The 21,294-nt window shown below is 44.3% G+C and overlaps 1 protein-coding gene across 1 annotated transcript in view; it reads right to left on the bottom strand.

Moving 5' to 3' along the window:
• Positions 1-21,294, bottom strand: part of LOC133346108 (receptor tyrosine-protein kinase erbB-4-like) — a 69,543-nt gene that overhangs the window by 26,745 nt on the left and 21,504 nt on the right. Inside the window, exons 2-5 of the mRNA XM_061557512.1 lie at positions 3,910-4,061; positions 2,989-3,184; positions 1,905-2,039; positions 1,137-1,202 (exon numbers count right to left, since the gene is read on the bottom strand). Of these exons, the coding sequence (XP_061413496.1) occupies positions 1,137-1,202; positions 1,905-2,039; positions 2,989-3,184; positions 3,910-4,061 (549 nt within the window). The remainder of the gene's footprint in view (positions 1-1,136; positions 1,203-1,904; positions 2,040-2,988; positions 3,185-3,909; positions 4,062-21,294) is intronic.

Here is a 21,294-nt window from a genome sequence, read left to right as displayed (position 1 = left end):
TCTTGGGTTACACGATCCAGACTTGTAAAATAACCCAATTGTGCTGAGAAAATGCACGTGGCAGAGCATTCGCCTGGAGCGCTCCTAAACTGTGGAATGAGCGGCCACGATCAGCAGGGAGGTTACGTCTGTTATTCTTATTAATATAAGACTGAAAATAGATGTTTATTTTTTTATATGGCGTTCACACCCTGATATTGTATGAGCTTAAACTGCTTTTAATATTAAGTATATACAGTAGAACCCCTCATAACGACCACCCCTGTTTATCATTAATCGCTTAACGACGGGCCTCCATAGAGCCCCATGTGTAGTGTATAGTAGTGTAGTGTATAGTAGTGTAGTGTATAGTGTAGTGTATAGTGTAGTGTAGTGGATAGTAGTGGTGTATAGTAGTGTAGTGTATAGTAGTAGTGTATAGTGTAGTGTATAGTAGTGTAGTGTATAGTGTAGTGTATAGTAGTGTAGTGTATAGTAGTGTAGTGGATAGTAGTGTATAGTAGTGTATAGTGTAGTGTATAGTAGTGTAGTGTATAGTAGTGTACTGCCTCCATAGAGCCCCATGTGTTCGCTTACCAACCATTCCCCTGTTAACGACGGGCTTTTGTAGGTACAGTAAATATTAATTCATGCATTGATTAACCGTGTTTCTTTTAATAGTATGTGTGTATAATGTTGTTAGTATCTTTATGTATTAATATCCAATGTTAAAATATTATAAAGTATGTTTTTGGGTGAAAAAGAGGGTAACTTTCGATGCTATCAGAACGAATTAAACCTTTAATGTGTATTTCCTATACTCGCTTAACGACCAAATCACTTAACGACATGTTTCGTGAAACCAATCACCGTCACTAAGAGGGGTTCTACTGTTTATATATTTCTGCTTCCTAGAATGGTTTTATACTTACTGCTTGTTATTATTCTCTCCGGACGCAACCATTGACAAAGATTGATCCATTTATTAATTGTAACATTCATTTCTTTCACTTTTTTTAGTAGATAAATATAAAATGAATAAAGAAATGTAAACGTTTTCTGTAGACGAACCATTGAACTCGAGTGCTGAATACGCAAAAAAGCAGAGGGTTTTTACTGTGATGGGTAAGGATGGGCAGGATGGGCGTTCGACTTACACTTCTGGCAGTAATTTGCACCTTCATCCCAGCAGTGGCCATTGCAGGACGGATGGCAGGGCTTGCCTGGCAGAACAGAGTGGCGAAGCCCATTTAGGAGAACAACAGAACGCGATTCGAGCTTCCCTCAAACACAACAGTGACAGCGCCCGCCTCTCGCACTCGACGTTTGAGCGCGAGAGGTCCAAGCTAACTGCCACTGTTCCACTACACAATTGATACGGCACATTTTTAACATCTGAATAGTGAATATCGCAACCATTTTCTCTCGGCTTAAGGGCTCAGAGCTCTTGTCCTCGATAGCCTCTCCGCTTGACTGCCAGGACTAAGTTTCAAACTGACCCTGGTTGAACTGGAGGGCTATTTACGCTGTCACATTGGTTCTTTCCCCAAGGATCACCAACCTGCCCTAACTTAAGTTGTCTTAAATAATCCTTCTGCATAGGTTTTAGTGGTTGTGCTGTGCAGCTTCTCCAATGTGTTCCCAGGTTGCACCACGAGTCGTTCGGCACGGTGTCCAAAGTTTCGCCTCCATGTGCTGGGAGTTTTTTCAGGAAGCCGAAAAGACATCGGAGAGCTAAGAAATATGTTACATTATTGCTGTTTGATGTTCACCTCCATGGGGATGCTAAATCATTAATAATTCTGATAGCTTTATTTTTTAATTATGGTCATGAAAATTACTCTACTGCCACGAATATTATCTGTACGCACATTCAATGTTATTTACACCTGGAACTGTATACTGATGCACATTACGCCACTCACATGTTGATTTGAAGAAGTCCAGCTTGTTGGTCACGTTTTCAGAGGACCGCTTGCTCTTGAGGTCAGCCCAGTTTATGGTGTCAGCGAAGCAGAGGTACTCATTGGAATCGAAGTAGACAGCTCCTTTAATGATTTCTGCGCGATTGAGACACAACAAATGGATCCACTCTGAATTGATAAATGGTCTAAACTTATTTCGTGGTGTAATGGTTAGCACACTGGACTTGCTATCAACATCTTCACCGGTTCAACCTCCCTGAGGGACCAGTTGAAGCGATGGTGCAAGTTTATTAAACACCTCCGCCTCTGTGACATCTAGCAGTTTAAATGGGGACACGGTAGAACCTTGGAGATCGAACGCACCAGAACTCGAACAAATCGGTGTTCGAACGATATTTCTGAAGATTTTTTGCCACGGTAACCGAACGAAAATCGGAGGTTGAACAGGGCAATCGCGACTTGAAAGAACCTGTACGGCTGAGACGCGTATGGCCAGCGTGCATGATGCTTACCCAGACAAAGGGGACTCCTTTTCCAAACAATAACACCACCACCTCCTCCTCCTCACCACCTTCCACTCAAGCCATCAACTCTCCCTACTACAGGTAAAGTGAAGTTCAATGTTCATTTATTTCATTTATTCCATATATGTATTCATTTATTCCATTTATTTATTGTGTTTCTTGTTTTTTTGTATGATTTTATGCATGTAATTACTGTAAACTTCGTGCAAAAATGCTTTATGAGAGATTTCTTGTGTCTGCAACCAATTAATGTCATTTACATTAATTCTTATGGGGAAAATTAATTCGGTGTTCCAACAAATCGGTGTTCGAATGGCCGTCTGGAACGAATTAAGTTCGATGTCCCGGGTACCACTGTACCACAGTTTGTCGACTGACAAGGTTGCGTGTGCCGGGGTAAATTATAGATATCCCATGCCTCTTCAGAGATGTTTGGCCAGGATGGCAGAGTAAGCTACCATCCACAAGGGCTTTCTAGAGCTTGGGGGAGGCCATTTAAGCAGTGGGGTGAGCGAGCGATTGGGGCGGCACTCCCATGAGCGAGCAATGGACGTGCGTACCCAAGAGGCCCATCAGGTGGAGCCGTCGAATACCCTGCTGCGACTCAGGCTGCTCCTTGTTGTAGTTGAGCAGCACGCTGAGCGCGTACTTATTGTCGTAGAGCGTGTTGCCGCGGATGAGACGCAGGTTCTCCAGGGGCACGTAGTCCACCTCGTTGAGGGCGATCAGCACGTACCCAGACACCTCCCGGATCGACTGGCAAACAGCATGGAGGCGAGCGGGATGGGAGAGTGAATGAGGAGTTTAGGTGAAATATAAACTAAGCAATTTTTTTTACTTTACTAGGTAACGCTCACTGAGCTATAAAGTTATTTTTCAGAAGCGACCTGTCCCACAAATGATAGCTCTACAAGGTGGCGGCTGATCACGTGGACATTTCTAGCAGCCAAATACTCCAAATGCCTGTTTCAAAAACTGCAAAGGTGCAGCCCAGCAATTGCTTGCTCAAAGCGATGCTGGGGGGATGGCTCCGCTGGAGGGATCTCGAAGAGTGCTTCCATCAGATGGAGGTACAAAATAAACGTTCAGGGACCACCTTGGCAGTTTCTTGACAAGCATCACTATCATCAGGCACGGTCCATCCATGGTCCTGCAATGTTGTTGCTCCATCTCTTTGGCGCATAGTCCTCTTGGGCTCATTTCCTTCCTTATTTTTACTGCTGTGGCACTGAGCAGGGGGCATGAGCGTTATTTAAGGAATGCATTGGTAGCACCACGTTAATTAGTACCCATTTATTTAAGCAGTGAATAAGCGTGAACTCCTTGATAAGCCACGAATTGCAAACGGTTGTGGCAAAATTCACCATTATGGCCTCGCAAAGATATCGGAAGCACTGAAGCAATGCCACCTCAGGTGGGCGTTGACAAGTGCGATTATGCGGTTGGGGCTCGTGAACTATCGGCACAGCGTCGTCACACACCCGCAGGAAGGAGAGGTCGCTCCCATTGAGGATGTTGGTGATCTCCAGGTTCCCCATGACGATCTCACAGTTGGTGTACATTTCACGCAGGATCTCGTACTGCTTCTCCTTGTTACTCAGCAGATTTAACTTGTTCGTTGTCCCAGCACAGTCTGCAAATAAAGCGCACGGCGGTATGACATTAAAATACAAACAGCCCATTCTGTAAATATTTTATATTGTATTCTTGAACGATTTTGGGGAATGGTCCGGAATGGCGTTGAACAAAAATTGCCGCCTGTTAAACTTTAGAGAGGTATTCCCATATGAAAAATAAGAATAGGTTTTACTCTTTCTTGTAATACAACAGGTGTTAAGATGTTTCATACTTTGATACTGGCAAAAAAGGTCCCATTTTGGTATTACCATAATTTGAGATGCCGCTTGCAAACAAAATATTTTTTGTTGTGACTGATAAAAGATGTTGGGAAAAATGACCCCTGTGGAAATGCTGTTTTCCAATCCATTGCATAAGCGAGAATGGGCTTGAGTCCAGTTTGACATCCTTGGCTAGTCCTCCACCTAATTTATAATTTGATGGTAAGATATATATTATGGATTCACTTGTAATGCTATTTGACAATATCCTTGTCTGTTTACACACGAGTGCAATAATCACAATCATTCTACTCTTATCTTTGTTTTAACTGAATTGTACGCGGAACGGTTTTAAAAAGTCATTTTTACCAAGCCAACTCGCGTGACAGGAAATGTATTTGAATGAATACTTAATTATGTTTGTGCTGGTATTTTCAATTCCCTATGTAATGTAGCTGTTGCCGATTTGCTCTGATTTCTAAATTTTTTCAGCAATGCTTTATATTTCCTTCGTTATTGTACCTTATTTTATCTTATTGCATCTGCCATGCTGGTGACCCATGTCACTCTTGCAAAGGAGACTTCTATCCTGCCTCTCCTGAACACTCAGCCGGTCGAACAAAATAATTTTCAAAACTTTAAACCTGAGCTACAAATACAAGAAAAGCAATAACGCGTGTCGAAGAAAAAAAACACCACCCACGAAATACTGATCTATACTAGAGCTAGAGTCTGTGGCCAAGGAAAGGGAGGTCTGGACCGCCCTGCTTAACATGCTGCCGCCACGACCCACGCCGGGACAAGTGGATTGAGAAACGAACGACCGAACTTCGTACACCGCAGTACGTCAATCTCAATTCAGACAAGAACACTCGTTTGTCAACAGTGACAACCGCGAAATATTCTTAGTTGTGTGTTGTTACCAAGAGCACGGCTCGAGAGCAGACCGCACGCATTGCTTGTAAAAACAATAAAACTATACCAGCAGGAGGTATGTGCTTTAGAAAAAAAAAAGACACTTTTGTGAATGTCACATTTTCTTTCAGCATTACTCTTGGCATGTTTGGTCAAAATGGAATCATTAGTGTTCTCAGCTTAAGCCTCGTCACTCGGGACACACCCCAAAAGGGCAGACACCTTAAGAACGAGGAAATGTGTTTCACAATGGTCAACGCATTCCATAAGTGCACACTCAAGCCACTTCTTTAAAAGGCTACAAATGCATGCATGGACATGATATAGAGGGCTCTTAAGAAACACAATGCACAATCGCAAAAATAGAATAAAAATTGTAAACAGCACAATGTACATTTTGATGACAGTTACAGAAGCCACAGGGCTCTCCTGGCATGATTGCTTTTAGTTAACAGAGAGATTCAGCGAATAAAGCACTTCACACGTCTGCACGTTTTGTTTGAACACCTTCAGATTTCATTTTTGCTTGTGTTTACTTTTGTTCGAGAATAGATTTTGAAGACACAGCTGCACCTGTGTTCTCTGTGGACAATCATCTCTGCCTCAGGCACTGAGTGAAAGGTAAACAAAGGGCCCCAATCACGATAGCTATCAAGGCTGCGATATTGTCTCTGTAAATATTGCGGCGTGCTCCTGACGAGGTGAAAACACGGTGGGTGGACATCTCTGCCACGTATCCGCGGCATGGAGTGCGATGATTTGGTGAATAGTCATGATTCGGCGTGATGCTTCCATGAAAGCATTTTTTATTGTTGTGTTGGGTTTTTTTTCTCTCAGGCTTGTGGGATTTTTATTTTCTGCATTTGCCCAAATGCAACATTAGCGTAGCATTTGTGTATTTAAAAAAAATACAGACCAATCCACTGCTAGATGAAGGCCTCATCACGCTATGTTAGGTCTTGGGTGTTGTTTGATCATACTTCACAGGCACTGATCAGTACGGGTTGGTGAAGGATATCACTGTCGACCTATGTTAGCCATGGCTAGGAATCAAACTCATGTCACTGGATTCAGAGCACAGTGCATGAATCAGTGCACCAATTGGTGCCGTACATTTGCATAGAATAAAAAAAAAATTTCATAAATGAATCCTGAACGATCATACGCAGTCAAATATCGCAGGACGGATGTATCGTGATCATGAAAATACATTTTAACCGATGCATCATTCCATGTACATTGCTCAGTGAAGACTTGAGTTGGTCTGGGAGACACGAATGGGGAAATGTGGTATGGGGGGGAAGGTGCGACTGAAATGGTTGGCATATTGCAAGGTGGCAGTTCCACACTGTGTGCTCGCTCCACACTGCTCACGGTGATTGGCAGTAATTCGGCCACGCCACTTAAAACACTATCAGGACATATGCTGCACGAATGAAGCACCTAAAAGCCGGACGTCCCATTGTAAAAATAAACAACCGCAGCGAGGGACACCTTTTTATCTATTATTTATATTGCGAATGAGATGTGTTTACGGCTAATAATGCACAATTCTGTGCATCCCGCATGTAATATAAGCTGCCCATAAATTGCTCATTAATGTGTGGAACTGGCCTTTTACCACCTGCTTTTGAAGGGGCCATCTGCTGTCTCACTGCAATTAAGTTGCATTCCCTGTCCAAATATTGGAATACAATATTTGCACGAGAGTCATGTTGATGGATGATGGAAGGTCCCTGCAGCCTTTATGTGACTCGGATGGCGTGTTTTTGTTTTTATTAAAATGGATGTCTTGCACAAAACACACTTGGTGTACACCCCTTCTGTCTTAGAGGACAACTTGGAATGTCACGCTGAGCCATCAATGGCCACTTTAATTCGCGTTATTCAGAATTGTTGGGAAAAAAAAGTACACAAACATTTATCGCACAATCGCGTGCACACGTACACACGTGCAGCAGGGCAGACCAAGTGTTATTGGCTGCGAAAGGACAACTAGCGTCTCTCAAGGGTATACAGACTACTCCCAAGTAGCGGCGTGTTAGGTTTTCTTTCGCCGCACAGTAACGCCCAACAACCCTTGCTGCCCTTCCACCTCGGTCACGTGCCTCGTTTCCCTGGCAGTGGGAACTGCGCTGGCTCAGTGCTCCCACCGAAGCTGGACTCGATAGCAAAATTTCGATTTAAAGCTTTCGTGACTGCAGGGATTCATCTTCTTGGTTCTTTCGGTAAAGTCACGTAGAATGGAAATAATAAAATAATAAAAATAAAACATAATAAAATAATTCTCACGACGTTTCGGCCACAACGCAAGCAGCCGTCCTCAGGTGGAGAGCAGGTCTGTCGAGTAGACAGAGTCTGCTTATGTTTTATGTTTATTATTTTACTATTTCCATTCTACGTGACTTTACCGAAAGAACCAAGAAGATCGATAGCACAAGTTCCTATGGCAGCCCAGCCTGGCCCAGCCGAGCCCCCTGGATGTCGCAGATCTGAGCCCCCCTCGCTGTCACTTTTCGACACAAGCCAAAGAAGCAGTCGTGACTTTACGGGGTGAACGCAGACGTGAGACGAGCACACGGTGACACCCGGTTCGTTGAGCTGGGTCAAAGTCAGAACCAGTTGTCACATTACAGCAGCAGTGCAGAAGTCTAACATAGCCTATACGGATAAGAGATTTTGATTTTATCAGGCCATTTATATGCCTTGGCAACTCAAAGTAACATATCACATCTCATCTTAACGATTTAATTTCCTTTCGAGAGTCGAGCCAATAGGGCCGACCCCTGGTGGAAGCTGTGTGACATAAGGTGAACGCATACGGTGAACGAACGCAACACCATCCTATGCCTGCATTAAGTGATAATTTTAACTCGTTTAAAGATTGCCTCTTGACCTTCACCGTACACGGGGAGAGGGGCCTATGAGGGGAGAGCGGAAGGGAAAGGGCCGAGCTCACAGAGGCTCATGACACATTGATCGTGGTGATATGTACCTGGTTTGTGGCTGCAGTTGATCAACTTAACAATCCACTCCTGGGGCCGGCACGGCCTGGTTCTCGTTTGTCATGGAAACTCATCAACAGAAAGCGTTTCATTTTCCACAATTCCAAACAGCGCAGGCCTTTATAGCCACATTTTATGACGCATTGTACTTTTAATTTGACTGAGTAAATGTATAACCGACTCGGAGAACTGAGTAAATAGTGGAGATATTTTTCACAGCGTCCCAGTCCGTGCCGTCTGGAAATATTCACGGAATTGAGATGCACATTAACCAGGTGAGGTTGGCACAATGCTTTCTACCGCCCACTATTTCTAATACTTCAATTGTAATGAAGAAAATGCACGTATAAAGCCAGCAACAAGTGTAGGATACGTTCTGTACAAGCATAAACACAAACACAATCTACCAGCACGGAAGAGGGCATATGGCAAATACTGAGCACTTCTGAAACCCAACGGGAGGGTATTCGTAAACCTCAGGTACAGACATTGTTAATTGACTTATGTATATAAGCCAGGGCGGAAGAGTGGTGGCTCAGTGGTTATCATACTGGGTTATCAACCCAGGCGACCGGAGTTCGATTCATGGACACGATCAACATTAACATAACATATGAACCTTATGGCGGGACCCCGGGGTACCGAATAAACGGAAGTCAAAATCGTAATTAATGAATACATTTTTGGCGACTCCGTCCCACCGCGCACATAAACGCCGCGACCCGCCTGGCGCGGATCGTTCTGTTGTCACGTCGTCCAAGCGCAGTGAGGACGAATGCGCAGAAGAAAGAAAACGTTTTAACTTTGACTGGCGCATCATGTAGAGCTCGTCGAGAGGAATAGATTGCCGCACCGTTCGCTTTCAACCGACATAAAATGACGTCGCAACGCAGTTTATGCGAGAGCCGGGGGCTTATGGGACCCGGGGGTTCCGCCATAATGTTCATTTGGTGACAAATAATATGTACACCGAACTGCCTGCTCTCCCCGCTCTCCCAGTCCCCCTACCTCCCCCACCCTTTTAACCAACCTACACTGGTCAGTGTGGTGTAGTATGGTTACAAAAACCTACGTGAAAGGCTGTGGGGAGGCCTTCAACCTGTAGCGGTTTGGTCAAGGGCGTGGAAACTATCACTTGATTTGTTAATTATTGTACAAGCCAACTGGCGCAGGTACATGAGCAATAAAACAAACGTGTATGGACAAGAATAAGGCCAAGCCATTATTATTACTGATTGGTCATTATCATAAACCATGATTGTGCCACCATTATATCAGAGCCTCTGGGTCTCTATGTGAGGCTATGAATCTCCACGTGGTCAATATGTATCTCACACCATGGACCAGTGGTGCACCAATGCCCACTTCGATCATTTGCTGGTGGCATCATTCCAGATAATCATCAGGCTACTCTTGAAGGACGGTGACATTCACCCACAATCAGCCTCAATGTGTCTCTCTTGGAAATAAAGAGTTACCACTGATGAGTAAAAACTCACTTGCCTCGCCCCAAATTGTTTTATTTCCTCACGATTGCTGATCCTGGGTTGTGTTAAAAGATCATACGAACAGCTTTTCTTTAATCCTCACGAATCTGTGGAATCTAAAAAAAAAAAATCCATGAATGAAAACTCGAATTCTTTCTCGACAAGAGGGGCCATAGATCAAGCTGATTTTAAACACTGTATCGTTGAAAGTGCGCCAACATCGTCAGACGCATTATTGCAACAATTTATGACTGCAATTCTGTTTAAGGGGGCTCCATTTTAGGCGTGGGCAGTGTGGTTCTTTTTGTAACCCGCATGCCTCTCACTCGACGGTGAGGAGAGATGCAAAGCTCCTCCTCGGTACGTTATGGCACCGCGTAAGGGGCCGCCCATAAATGACGTCACACGATTTTGGACGATTTTTGCTCCCCCCCCCCTCGTCACACGGCGTCACAAAAAGTCAGACCCCCCATAAAATCTGACGTCACAAAGCTTTGCCCCACCCCCCAAAAAAATAAAACATGCTTAAAATCGCTTTAAACTATTGTCATTGTAGTGCGTATTTAATGTGCCGCTGCACTCTGATGTTGTAGGAGAAAACATGTATTAAAAAGTCTATTTAATTAAATAGATCGTGATAATTGGTTTTTTACCCTTCTATCTGGCAACAAAACTGACACCTTTTTTTACAAGGAGTCATGTTTACATAGACCACAATACCTGCAGTCATAATGCAAACAAAAAACATAACTCTGATAATGTGCACTGTCCTTGAAGTTGATTGGTCCACACCCGAGACAGCTTTCCTTAGAGCCTAGTCTCACATGGGTTGGACCAGATGACGCCAAAAGGCGCACAACTCAAAGACAATGCACCATCAGAGTATGAGAGCTCGGGGTAAGCATTTACACCATTGGAACCTCATTTGCCAGTAAAAATATGATAATTGGTTTTTTACCCTTCTATCTGGCAACAAAACTGACCACAATACCTGCAGTCATAATGCAAACAAAAAACATAACTCTGATAATGTGCACTGTCCTTGAAGGACAGTGCACATTATTAGAGTTATGTCCTTGAAGGACAGTGCACATTATCAGAGTTATGTTTTTTGTTTGCATTTTTTTTTTGCATTATGACTGCAGGTATTGTGGTCTATGTAAACATGACTCCTTGTTAAAAAGGTGTCAGTTTTGTTGCCAGATAGAAGGGTAAAAAATCAATTATCACATTTTTACCCAATCAACTTCAAGGACAGTGCACATTATCAAAGTTATGTTTTTTGTTTGCATTATGACTGCAGGTATTGTGGTCTATGTAAACATGACTCCTTGTAAAAAAAGTGTCAGTTTTGTTGCCAGATAGAAGGGTAAAAAAACAATTATCACATTTTTACTGGCAAATGAGGTTCCAATGGTGTAAATAGATCGTGTTGTCTATATTTTGATGTGACGTCACATTTCTCACACCCCCCTCCTCGTCACACATCGTCACAAATGTCTGACCCCGCCCCCTCCCCTAGGTGCGTGACGTCATTTATGGACGGCCCCTAACGCCATGGCGCAACACGAATAAACACGCAGTTGACGGCAGAGCGAGCGAAGAGCTTTTGCCAAACTGTCTGCCTCTCCATCACCGGCCGAGAAGAAAAGCCAAGCGCAACGCACAACAACAGTTCACGGCGAAACCCAAGCAGGCGTGAAGAGAGTTTGGGGTGGGGGGGGGGTTTAAATGTTCTCTACATATAAATGTAAGCAAGTAAATAAGTTAATTAATAACCCAGTAAACGGTTAGCATCATTGGACTTGCAATCCAGAGGGTGTTGTTCCAATCTCACAGTGAGGCACTTGAAACCGCTTGCCTGTTGGCCAAGTTTCTTAAAATCACCGGAGCAGTGCAACTGAGTCCACCAAAGCGAGTCGATCGGCAGGTCGTGAGTGGTGGGGTAAAGTGTGGGTACTCTAAGGGGCCGTCCATAAATGACGTCACGCATCTGGGGGCGGAGGTGGGTGGTCAGACATTTGTGACGATGTGTGACGACGAGGGGGCGGGGGGTTTGAGAAATGTGTCACATCAAAATGCGCAACTTTAAATAAATATAGACCAGTGGCGGCTGGTGATATTTATTTTTGGGGGGGCGCATTTTTTTATTTTATTGAGGGGGGCAAATAAATATAAGGCAGTACCAAAAACCATTTTGACTACTTGAATATAAATTTTGATGATCTTTATTTACATTTCAGACCAAAAGAAGTACCAAAAAGCATGTTTCCTACTTGAACATAAATGTTTCTCTTTTATATACATTTCAGACCAAAGTACCAAAAAGCATGTTTCCTACTTGAACATAAAAACGTTAGTTTCATGCTATTATCAATATGGCTGCGGCTACTTTCATGACGTTTGCATTTGTCAGAGAGATGTTTGAGGTCTCTTACCCCCGTCGTTGTCCACAAAACTTCAGTGCCGACACTTTGAAATAAAAGACAGGGAAAACAAAAAAGAGAATTGCTAACATCACATCCAGCCACCCACCTCCGTTTCTCATAACAAGCGCGGGTGAAGCTTCGTGTGTAGCTTCGTCCTCTGTCACTGGCCTGCTGCTGGATTTGTAAATCGGGTTGGTCCGGTCCGAGATCCTTTATCTTTTTTATTTCTTCCAGCGAAAGCCTTGTGAAAGGATTTTTTTGTAAATAAATTACAGAATTTGGATGAACTGCTGCCATTGTTTACACAAAAAATTTGATTAGCCTAGCAAGTGTCAAAGTGGTGTCGCCGGCGCACTCGCAGTTGTGGCCCAGAGCGTAAATTTGAATGACAGGTGACGAGAACCAATCAGATTGGATAAAATAACATGTATCCAATTCTGATTGGCCAGGGACGCAACGACTTGCGCCCCGAGGAGAATCTTCAAGAAACCAATTAGAGACCAGCTTCAGGTCACATGCTGTCCGAAAATTTTAAGTCTCACATAGACATCCATTTGTCCGGCGCCCCGCATGAAACACATTGAAAAACATAGAAAATAGTTGACCGATTAAAGCCAGTTTTTATTAAATGCTGATGCTTTTCTTACTACCAGCCGGCACATCGTATGAAAAAAATATTTTATTTATGTATTTTTATATAAATTTTGTATATCTATATTTCTTGAATATTGATGGGGGCGGCGCCCCTGCGCCCTCTATTGACGAGCCGCCACTGATATAGACAACACGTTCTACTTAATTAAATAGACTTTTTAATAAATGTTTTCTCCTACAACATCAGAGTGCAGCGCCACATTAAATACGCACTACAATGACAATAGTTTAAAGCGATTTGAAGCATGTTTAATTTTCAAAATGGAAATATGTTTTTTTTGGGGGGGGCAGAGCTTTGTGACGTCATATTTGAGGGGGGGGGGTCTGACTTTTTGTGACGAGGGGGGGGGGGGGGTCAAAAATCGTCCAAAATCGCGTGACGTCATTTATGGACGGCCCCTAACCTTTTCCAAGACGTCCAGCCGGCGTGGAAGAGCAGGTGGATTTTCACTCTACAGGGGCCCTCTGGAGCTCCCTCCAGTGGAGGCCCTTCCACCAGCAGCAGAAGGGCCTCTGCTGCAGTTGCAGGGCCGCGCCTTAACACATTTATACTGCCGAGGGAGGTACAGGCCGGTGGGACTCCCAGAAACGTTCCCGTTGTTTTAATTGACGCGCCGGGAGATCAAATCGGAACCGTCGACCTCTGAACTTGCAAGTCCAGTGTGGTGACCATTACAAAGCATGTACAGTAGTTGTGCACACGGTCTTATGTGGACAGAACACAACGACTGTACGCTCATTTATGCCACGTGACGGCAGTGAAAGTTTGGCTTCCCCTCCATTCCTTCACTTGGAATTCCCCTCCATGCGGATGCATAAAACATAGGCTGTGAGAGAGGGGAAAAAAACCACGGTGTGTGTATATATAACGACACGGGGAACATTTAAATCCAAACTCTTTGGTTTTTTCGGTAAAGTCACGTAAGGTTGAAAAATGAAAGATCCCAACGTTTCGTTCGCAACACAAGCAATTGTCATCAGGTGGGACAACCACAGCAAGAAAAACTGCTGAAGTAGTCAATTAGTTTTTTACCAACGTGACTTTACCGAAATAACCAAAGGGTATGGATTCCTGCAGTCACGAAAGCTTCAAATCAAGATTTTCAATCCAATTGAAGACTGTGAATTGCACTTTCATGTCGTTTGCGATCATGTGACTATGGTCCAGATCGGAAATTGTTGTCATATCCAAAAGGGTCATGAAAAGCAACTCTTGGATGCCCCCTTCTCATCTGAAAGTTGGCTGCATTTCTTAAAAACAAGGTCACATCTATTCCAGTAAACATGCAACATTAAGCCAAAGTTGGCCCAATCTTGGCCCAAAGTTCCATGTTTACTGGAACTCCCCCCCCCCCCTAACCTTCACGCGCATTTCTTCTTACAAATTGTACAGTCACTTAATGCAATTAATCCTTTCCTTTATTGTTAACCTTAGAGTTTTCCACGTCAACATTTCCAGTGTGTGTGTGTGATAGATTTCATTTGAATCTAAAAACCAAAGAGACGAGGCAGTTTGCATTCCTGTGGCCATGATTGAGAACTCAGCCTGGAAAGTGACGGACATTGCGCTACTTTGTAAAAGCAAAGTGATTTCACGCTCCGTTATTATTTTCTTCGCACTTTGTGAACAAAATGTTTCAGTGGTATTCATATTCTTAGGGGTTTTTTTCGGTAAAGTCACGTAGGTAAAAAATTAAAATTAATAAAAGTAAAATAAAAATAAAATTAATAAAAGTAAAATAAAATGTTTCAGTGGGGCCCTTTCGAGCCTGTGGCCGCGATTGTAAACACCGCGGGTGGTGGGAGTACGTGGCGACGTTGTTGTGCAAGTGCGGCAGTGCCCCCCGCCCCCATCTCCCCGCCAGGTTCTCGCCACCGCAGAGGTGCCCTGCTGACGAGCTGCGATGACATGCCGCTCGTCAGGATATACAGACGCCCCCACACACCCCACCTCGGTGTTGCCAACTTAGCGATTTTTGTCGTAACACCTGGCAAATTTTTATGTTTACCTGAAAGCGACTTTTTCACAAAGCTCGCAGATTTGTGAAACGAGGACACGATGCAGATTTAGAAGCGATTGCAGATTTAGAAACCGTGCATTAAGGGCGATGTATCGTTTTACGATGTGCAATACACGGTGGGTATCCGATTGACATTTTTGATGACTTTCAGAGGTCTATCTAGCAACAAGTAGACAATCTTTGAGGTTGGTTGGCAACTTTCAGCGTTAAGGAGTCGGCGATATTGGAGCTCATCAGTTAACCAATTGGCCTGGACCACTCACCACTGCCGGGCAGAGGAGTTGCAGGGAGTTACTTTGTAAACAAATGGTGTAACGCTATAAATCATAAGCCTTGCCTATGCAATCACAAGGTCATTCCATGGCATTAACAACCCCGTGTGAAAATCATCCACGGTTGGAACTATGACAAATGTATACTTATGATGATGGTTTCGTTTTAATGCGGATGGTTTCGTTTTATTTGTATGTGTTTTTTTGGGTGATTTATTTACCTTTATTGTAATTTGCACTACTATCATGTTACTGTTTGTCGATGTCACGTTCTTACCCGCCCTTACCGGATATCTGTGAAAAGAGCTTTATAGCTCATCGGATTCCTCCAGTGTAAATGAATATTCAGAATCTGATACTTAACGTAATGTTACCATTAGTCCTTGTCCAGTAAGCAGAGACCGAAGGAGTGTGTCTATCCACTGCGCATGCAGTGCCATTGCTCTCAGCTCGCACGGGCCGAAGGGGCCCAGGCACCACCGGGTTATGAAGAGGGGGAAATTGGACAGTGGTGGGGGGGGGGGGGGGGCTAATTTCATTCCTAGCACCAGGGTCCATGACAACCACGACATGCCACTGCCCCATGAGTAACTCGTGGGAATTCAATGATTTATCTCCACATTTCACCTCCTGCAAATGCTTCAATGACATACTCTTTGGTTCTTACGGTAAAGTCACGTAGGTAGAAAAATAATAGATCACGACGTTTCGATCGCAACACAAGCAATCTTCATCAGGTGGGACAACCACAGCAATAAAAAACTGCTGAAGTAGGCGAGAGATCTGCCGTGGCACGAGGTTATATAGGCCTCGGCAGTAGGGGAGGGGGAGAGAGAGAAGGGGGGGGGGGCAGAAAGTGGACCCCGCAGCAGGACCCGGGTCACTGGAGCATAGTGGACCACCGCGGCTACTGCCGAGGCCAATATAACCTCGTGCCACACGGCAGATCTCTCGCCTACTTCAGCAGTTTGTTCTTGCTGTGGTGGTTGTCCCACCTGATGACGATTGCTTGTGTTGCGATCGAAGCGTCGTGATCTATTATTTTTCTACCTACGTGACTTTACCGAAAGAACCAAAGAGGATGCATTCCTGCAGTCACGAAAGCTTTGAATCAAGATTGATTTAATGACATGTAGCCGATGTGAGGTCATGCTTTGATTCGTTTAGTTTGTTCTGTTTGTATTTTTGGTGTCCCATGGTCTGTCTCTGCTCCACTACCAATCGTGCTATTTCCTCCTTATTTGCATGTGCATTCTGACGGGTGTGATTTTCATGAGTCGGCGCTTAAACTGTAAGCACAAAAGTTTATATAAATTCCTATCACCTTATGCATGAGTACATGCCAAGTAACTGGAAAATGGGCATTGCACAAGTGTTGGAAAACACGTTACCAATACTGTTGACCACTTAAGTGATTTTGGCGCTTGATCCAGCGACTTTTTGGACTTCCCCTAGAGACAACATTTGATCAAAGCGACTGGTGACAAATGCAGCGAATTTCTGGCAAGAGGACATGATACACGTTTTTGGGAGCAATGCGAGGTGCGTACTAATAATCCTGTATCAGTTCACTACGTTTAATGCCGGGTAAATTTAGTGATATTTTTGACGACTTTAGAAAGCCTATCTACAAATCCCTCACGACGTTTTGAGGCTCTCTCGGCAGACTTTCTGCTTCAAGCAGTTGGCAAGACTGGTTACCGATCCCCTTCGTGTGCTCTGCCAATACACACGTATGGGCATCACAATGGTGCCCGGACCTAGTGGTCGTATTTTCACCACTAAAAGCTTGGGTGGTCCTTTTATAAGTCAGTTTTATTGCTGTTTCAGCAAGCAGCATTCCAGCGTGGTGTACAGGGACCATCCTCGTCTGCCTAATGTGCTTGCGCCGAGCGGTTTTTCACACTGCTCCCCCCTCCCCTCTGCAGCGCCAAAGTCGTGGTGTGCATGCGTGCACACTGCCCCGTGACTCGGTGCGCAATCGGTGCGCAAATGTCTGCAGGCGTGAATGTGGTGGTGCTTCCAACAGCCGCAGTAATTCGAGACAGGTCGCGTTTTGCACGAACAACATTTCCCAACGCGCAGCTGCCAATTTGAGCACTAAAGTGGCGTTAAAAGTTTCACCGGCGGTTGCCAACACCAACGAGAGATTTTTTTAAATATATAAAATGCAACCTCACGCACACAAACGCTCAACCGTACAGCCTTTTTCGTGACTGCACGCACATATCCACACCTCCAATCCCCCACTACCCTTCCCTGTGTCCTTTTCACATGAAATCTCACTGCGTAGGTTTTCGCGATTGTGCTGTATAGCACTCCGATGTGTGTTCTGGGTTGTGCTGCGTGTTGTACGGCACAATTCCCGACGTATCGCTCCACGCGCGAAACGTCGGACATCAATCCGAACAACAACACACCCGGTACAACCCAGAAACACATCGGACAGCTTTCATACGAAGCTACTGTGGTTCAACACCCTCTGAATGCAATGCCTCCATTTCAACAACAAAGCATCCTTCAAGTTGTTCAAATAGCTCATTACTGCTGTAGCTTGCGTGATACGCCTCTTGAAGAACGTTTCATGCAGAGTCTCGTATTCTGCCCTCAAGGCTATGATTTATTCAACTGAAATCACTGAAATATTTCTCTAAAATGTATTGTTTTGTTTCGTGCTGCAATTCCTAAAGTAGGAATTCATATACAATTAATATTCCCCTCCCCTCAGTAAGCCTCTACGGGTTTGCTCAATGGTTTTTTTTATACACAAAACCCAAGGACCAACACCATTTAAATAAACATTTCAAAAACATCTTCAATACCAGTCACATTGCCGTCAACTGCTCATTACTCAACGTGCACTTTTGTGGGTTTATTAAAGCTGCATTCAGTTTAAAAAAAAAAAGCTAAGGCAAATGAGCGCTCTTTGCCTTTACACAAAGTAATTCCCTTCATGTATCTTAGAAACCTCCAAGAGGAATATTTTCAGGCGCACTTGTGTGCTTAGTCCACTGTGACACTCGATTAAAGTGGCCCCGGGGGTTGTTAGGGGAGGTTCACGAGCACGTGGTTGGCACAATCCATGGCCACAGATAAACCTCGCTGCCGCACGGCTGCTTTGACCGGCAGCGCAGGAGCCTTGCGTAATGAAATCACCCATACGCAGGTGAACTAACAAAGACGTTCCATTTTTTTTTATGTTCTGATAAGAAACAAGATTTGTTTTTATCTTTGTGGACCTAGTTTGCCAGTATCAAATTTGATTTTAAAAATGATGAAAAATAAGAATAGGTTTGACCATTTGCGGCAATAAAACAGGTGTTTAAACACCAGATATATAAATTTTGCAAGGCATCATGTCTGCATTAACCACACAGTTGCGTATGTTATATCTTATCAGCGCATGTTTGTTTGCATGTTTTGTAGACTTGATACCTTGAGAAAGTTATATGTTTGGTGTTTGAACATCTTAACTCATGTTTTATTACCAGAATAGGATAAAACCAATTTTAAATTTACAACGATTGTTTTATATATTGTATGCCCCATTGTGATCGTGAGCGCATAGGGACTGGCGAGGACAACCAGGTGGAGTTCAGGGGCCAGAGACGCAAACATCCCTCGAGGCTCAGTTTGTGTCTCCATGTGCCATGCACGATAGGTTCTGCGTGAAACATCAAGAGGATGCACGAAGAGAAAACCACGTAGACCAATACATCTCCCAGTACGTGAAAAACTCATCGATTGTCGAGAATTATAATAAAATATTCACATCCCTTAGCCAATCCACTGCTGGATAAAAGCCTCATACTATGTCAGTTATCCAGGTTGCTTGACCAGGCTTCGCCACACTGGTCGATGCAGGATAGTGAACCGCACTGAAGGTCTAACATCAGTGATTGAGTGATATCTGAACCGGTACTGGGCCATCCCCTTCACCTACCTGTTGGATAGTACTATTATTCTGGAAATCCCATAAGCTGGTGGAATAAAACACATTGTATATGTTTACGTGGAGATAAGGACTGAGATTTGTTTATAATTGTTATTCCCCATTGCGAATGGCTCGACTCATCCAAATACAGCATTCACCAACAATGGATGAAGAATGCATGAGTCGAATCAAAGTTTCTCCATGCTCAGATATTCTATAACAGGAGCCAGTCTGTCCATCGGATGACTACTGCTGACCGACAACACAGTGGTCATGTATTTATTGACCCTGGCAGGAGAATGAGCTCAGTGCTCTCTCGACTGGGATTTCAATCACAACCTCCTGTGAAGCAAGGAACGTTGCCACATCGCTCTCCAATCAGATTGCCATTCCGTTACGGGATATGCACACAATTGTGTAAGGCAGTATATAAAATATACAGCACAAGGATCCAAACAGTATGTATAATGCCCAAAGGCATGGCGTTAAGAAATTAGTTTTTTACATTTGCATGAGTTCGTCACAGTCCAATGTTTAGGACACTCCAACTGACTGATATCGTCGGGATGGGAGCCCAGTGCGATAAATTCGCTGTTTGTCATTATTCACCACTGAGTTTAATCCCTATGGATGCTGCTATGGATGCTGCCATGGTGCAATGGTTTAGCACACTGGTCGTACAATCTTGAAAAACTCAACACGTGCGTCAAACACATTCCTGCGGAGGGAGCTGGTAGGAACGTTGGGTTGCTCGGTCAATGGCCAGGGTCAACGGCGGCGTGGTGTATTCCGCAAATATGCTCGACTGTGAGGGCGGGCACAAGCCGGCGTGAGTAGGTTATAAGAGCACCACGGGGTGACCAGCCCCTCCCCACCCCCCCTCCCCACCCAGCCCCTCCCCACCCTCCCCTCCCCACCCAGCCCCTCCCCACCCAGCCTCTCCCCACCCAGCCCCTCCCCACCCTCCCCTCTCGACCCAGCCCCACCCCTCCCATTTTTGGATGCAGGACGGACGGACACAACAATCCCCTGTGGGCTGGTGTAACCAGGAGGTTCCTACCAGTATAACACTGCCTTAAATTTACTACTATAATGAGCCAAGAGAATGTCTGTTTGTGTGTCCCGCGTGTGACGTCACTCCACATGCCGCACCCCCTCGTCATTAATATTCATGAGCGGGTGGATTTTTACACTCACGCAGCAGAAGGCCGAGCGGAAATATTTTTTTCGCAAATTCGCTTTAAGTTTGACGTTTCTTTATTGAAAGTGAATCTAATAAATAATTCTACGCAGCAACAAAGTGGAGTTGGTGTCTTTATCTATTTCTTTAGCACTTGAGACAAAAGGTAAGTATAATTTATGCTTCTACATTATGGTAAAATAGAAATTTCTCAGTGATTTTTCAGATATTGTATCGATTTCCAATTCATTTCAACTCCAGCGACCGAAAGCAGAAGGAAATAAAGTATTAGAGCAGTGAATTTGAACAAATTGCAGGTCAGTTATATACAGTGCTACAGTGACATGAAGTTGGGTGTTTTAGGACTTCGTTTTGTGCAAGAATCACTGCCCTTAATACAATGCGGTGAAGTGTTTGATGACATACTTTAGTGCAAGATTCACTGCCATTAAATTTACACAAGATACAATTATACTCTGCTCAATTTTTTTCGCAAAATATTACAGCTTCCGTCCTAGGACGGGCAAAGAAGCTAGTAAACAATATATGTCCTGTCATGTGACATTTCAGGTAATGGCCCTTTTTCATAGCACATACATAGAGGCCAGAGATATAGATACATTTAAGTATTGTGAATGTTACATTTTGTTTCTTTTAAGGCACTGCTACTCAAGAATGCGTTGAGGTTGTTGTTGTTGTCGTCGTTGATTTAGTATTGTGCACCACCGCCAACCCAGCAACGCCCAAACGACTCGCGATCCAGAGGTCGTCGCCTAGAATTCCGACCTCCCAGCGCGGCAGCCAAAACAACGGTGCCCAGGTTCCTGAATCCACCGCCCCGACCGCCTCCGTTGACCCGGCAGTATAAATTGGCAACAACCACAGAGAGTCGATCGGCAGGAGGTGGTGCGGTGAAGTGTGAGGGTTCTAACACGCCTTGCAAAAACACATCTGGCCAGCGTTGAAGAGTAAGCCCAATAGCCCCTAATTGAGGCCCTTCCATGAGCCAGCAATTACAGGGCCCCCATGTTCACCTGCATACCTCCTTTCTGTGCTCTACTTAGGCGATGGAGCACATGCCGTGATTATTGGGCGAGTCTGCACTGTTCTTGGACACCAAGCCAAGCAGCT

The sequence above is a fragment of the Lethenteron reissneri genome, chromosome 23 (genome assembly GCF_015708825.2).
Source record: "Lethenteron reissneri isolate LAM-NWPU_2019-01 chromosome 23, ASM1570882v1, whole genome shotgun sequence".
In the NCBI taxonomy this organism is placed as follows: Eukaryota; Metazoa; Chordata; class Hyperoartia; order Petromyzontiformes; family Petromyzontidae; genus Lethenteron; species Lethenteron reissneri.
The sequence above is the reverse complement of the archived record's forward strand: the minus strand, read 5'-3'. Positions and strand labels throughout refer to the sequence as shown.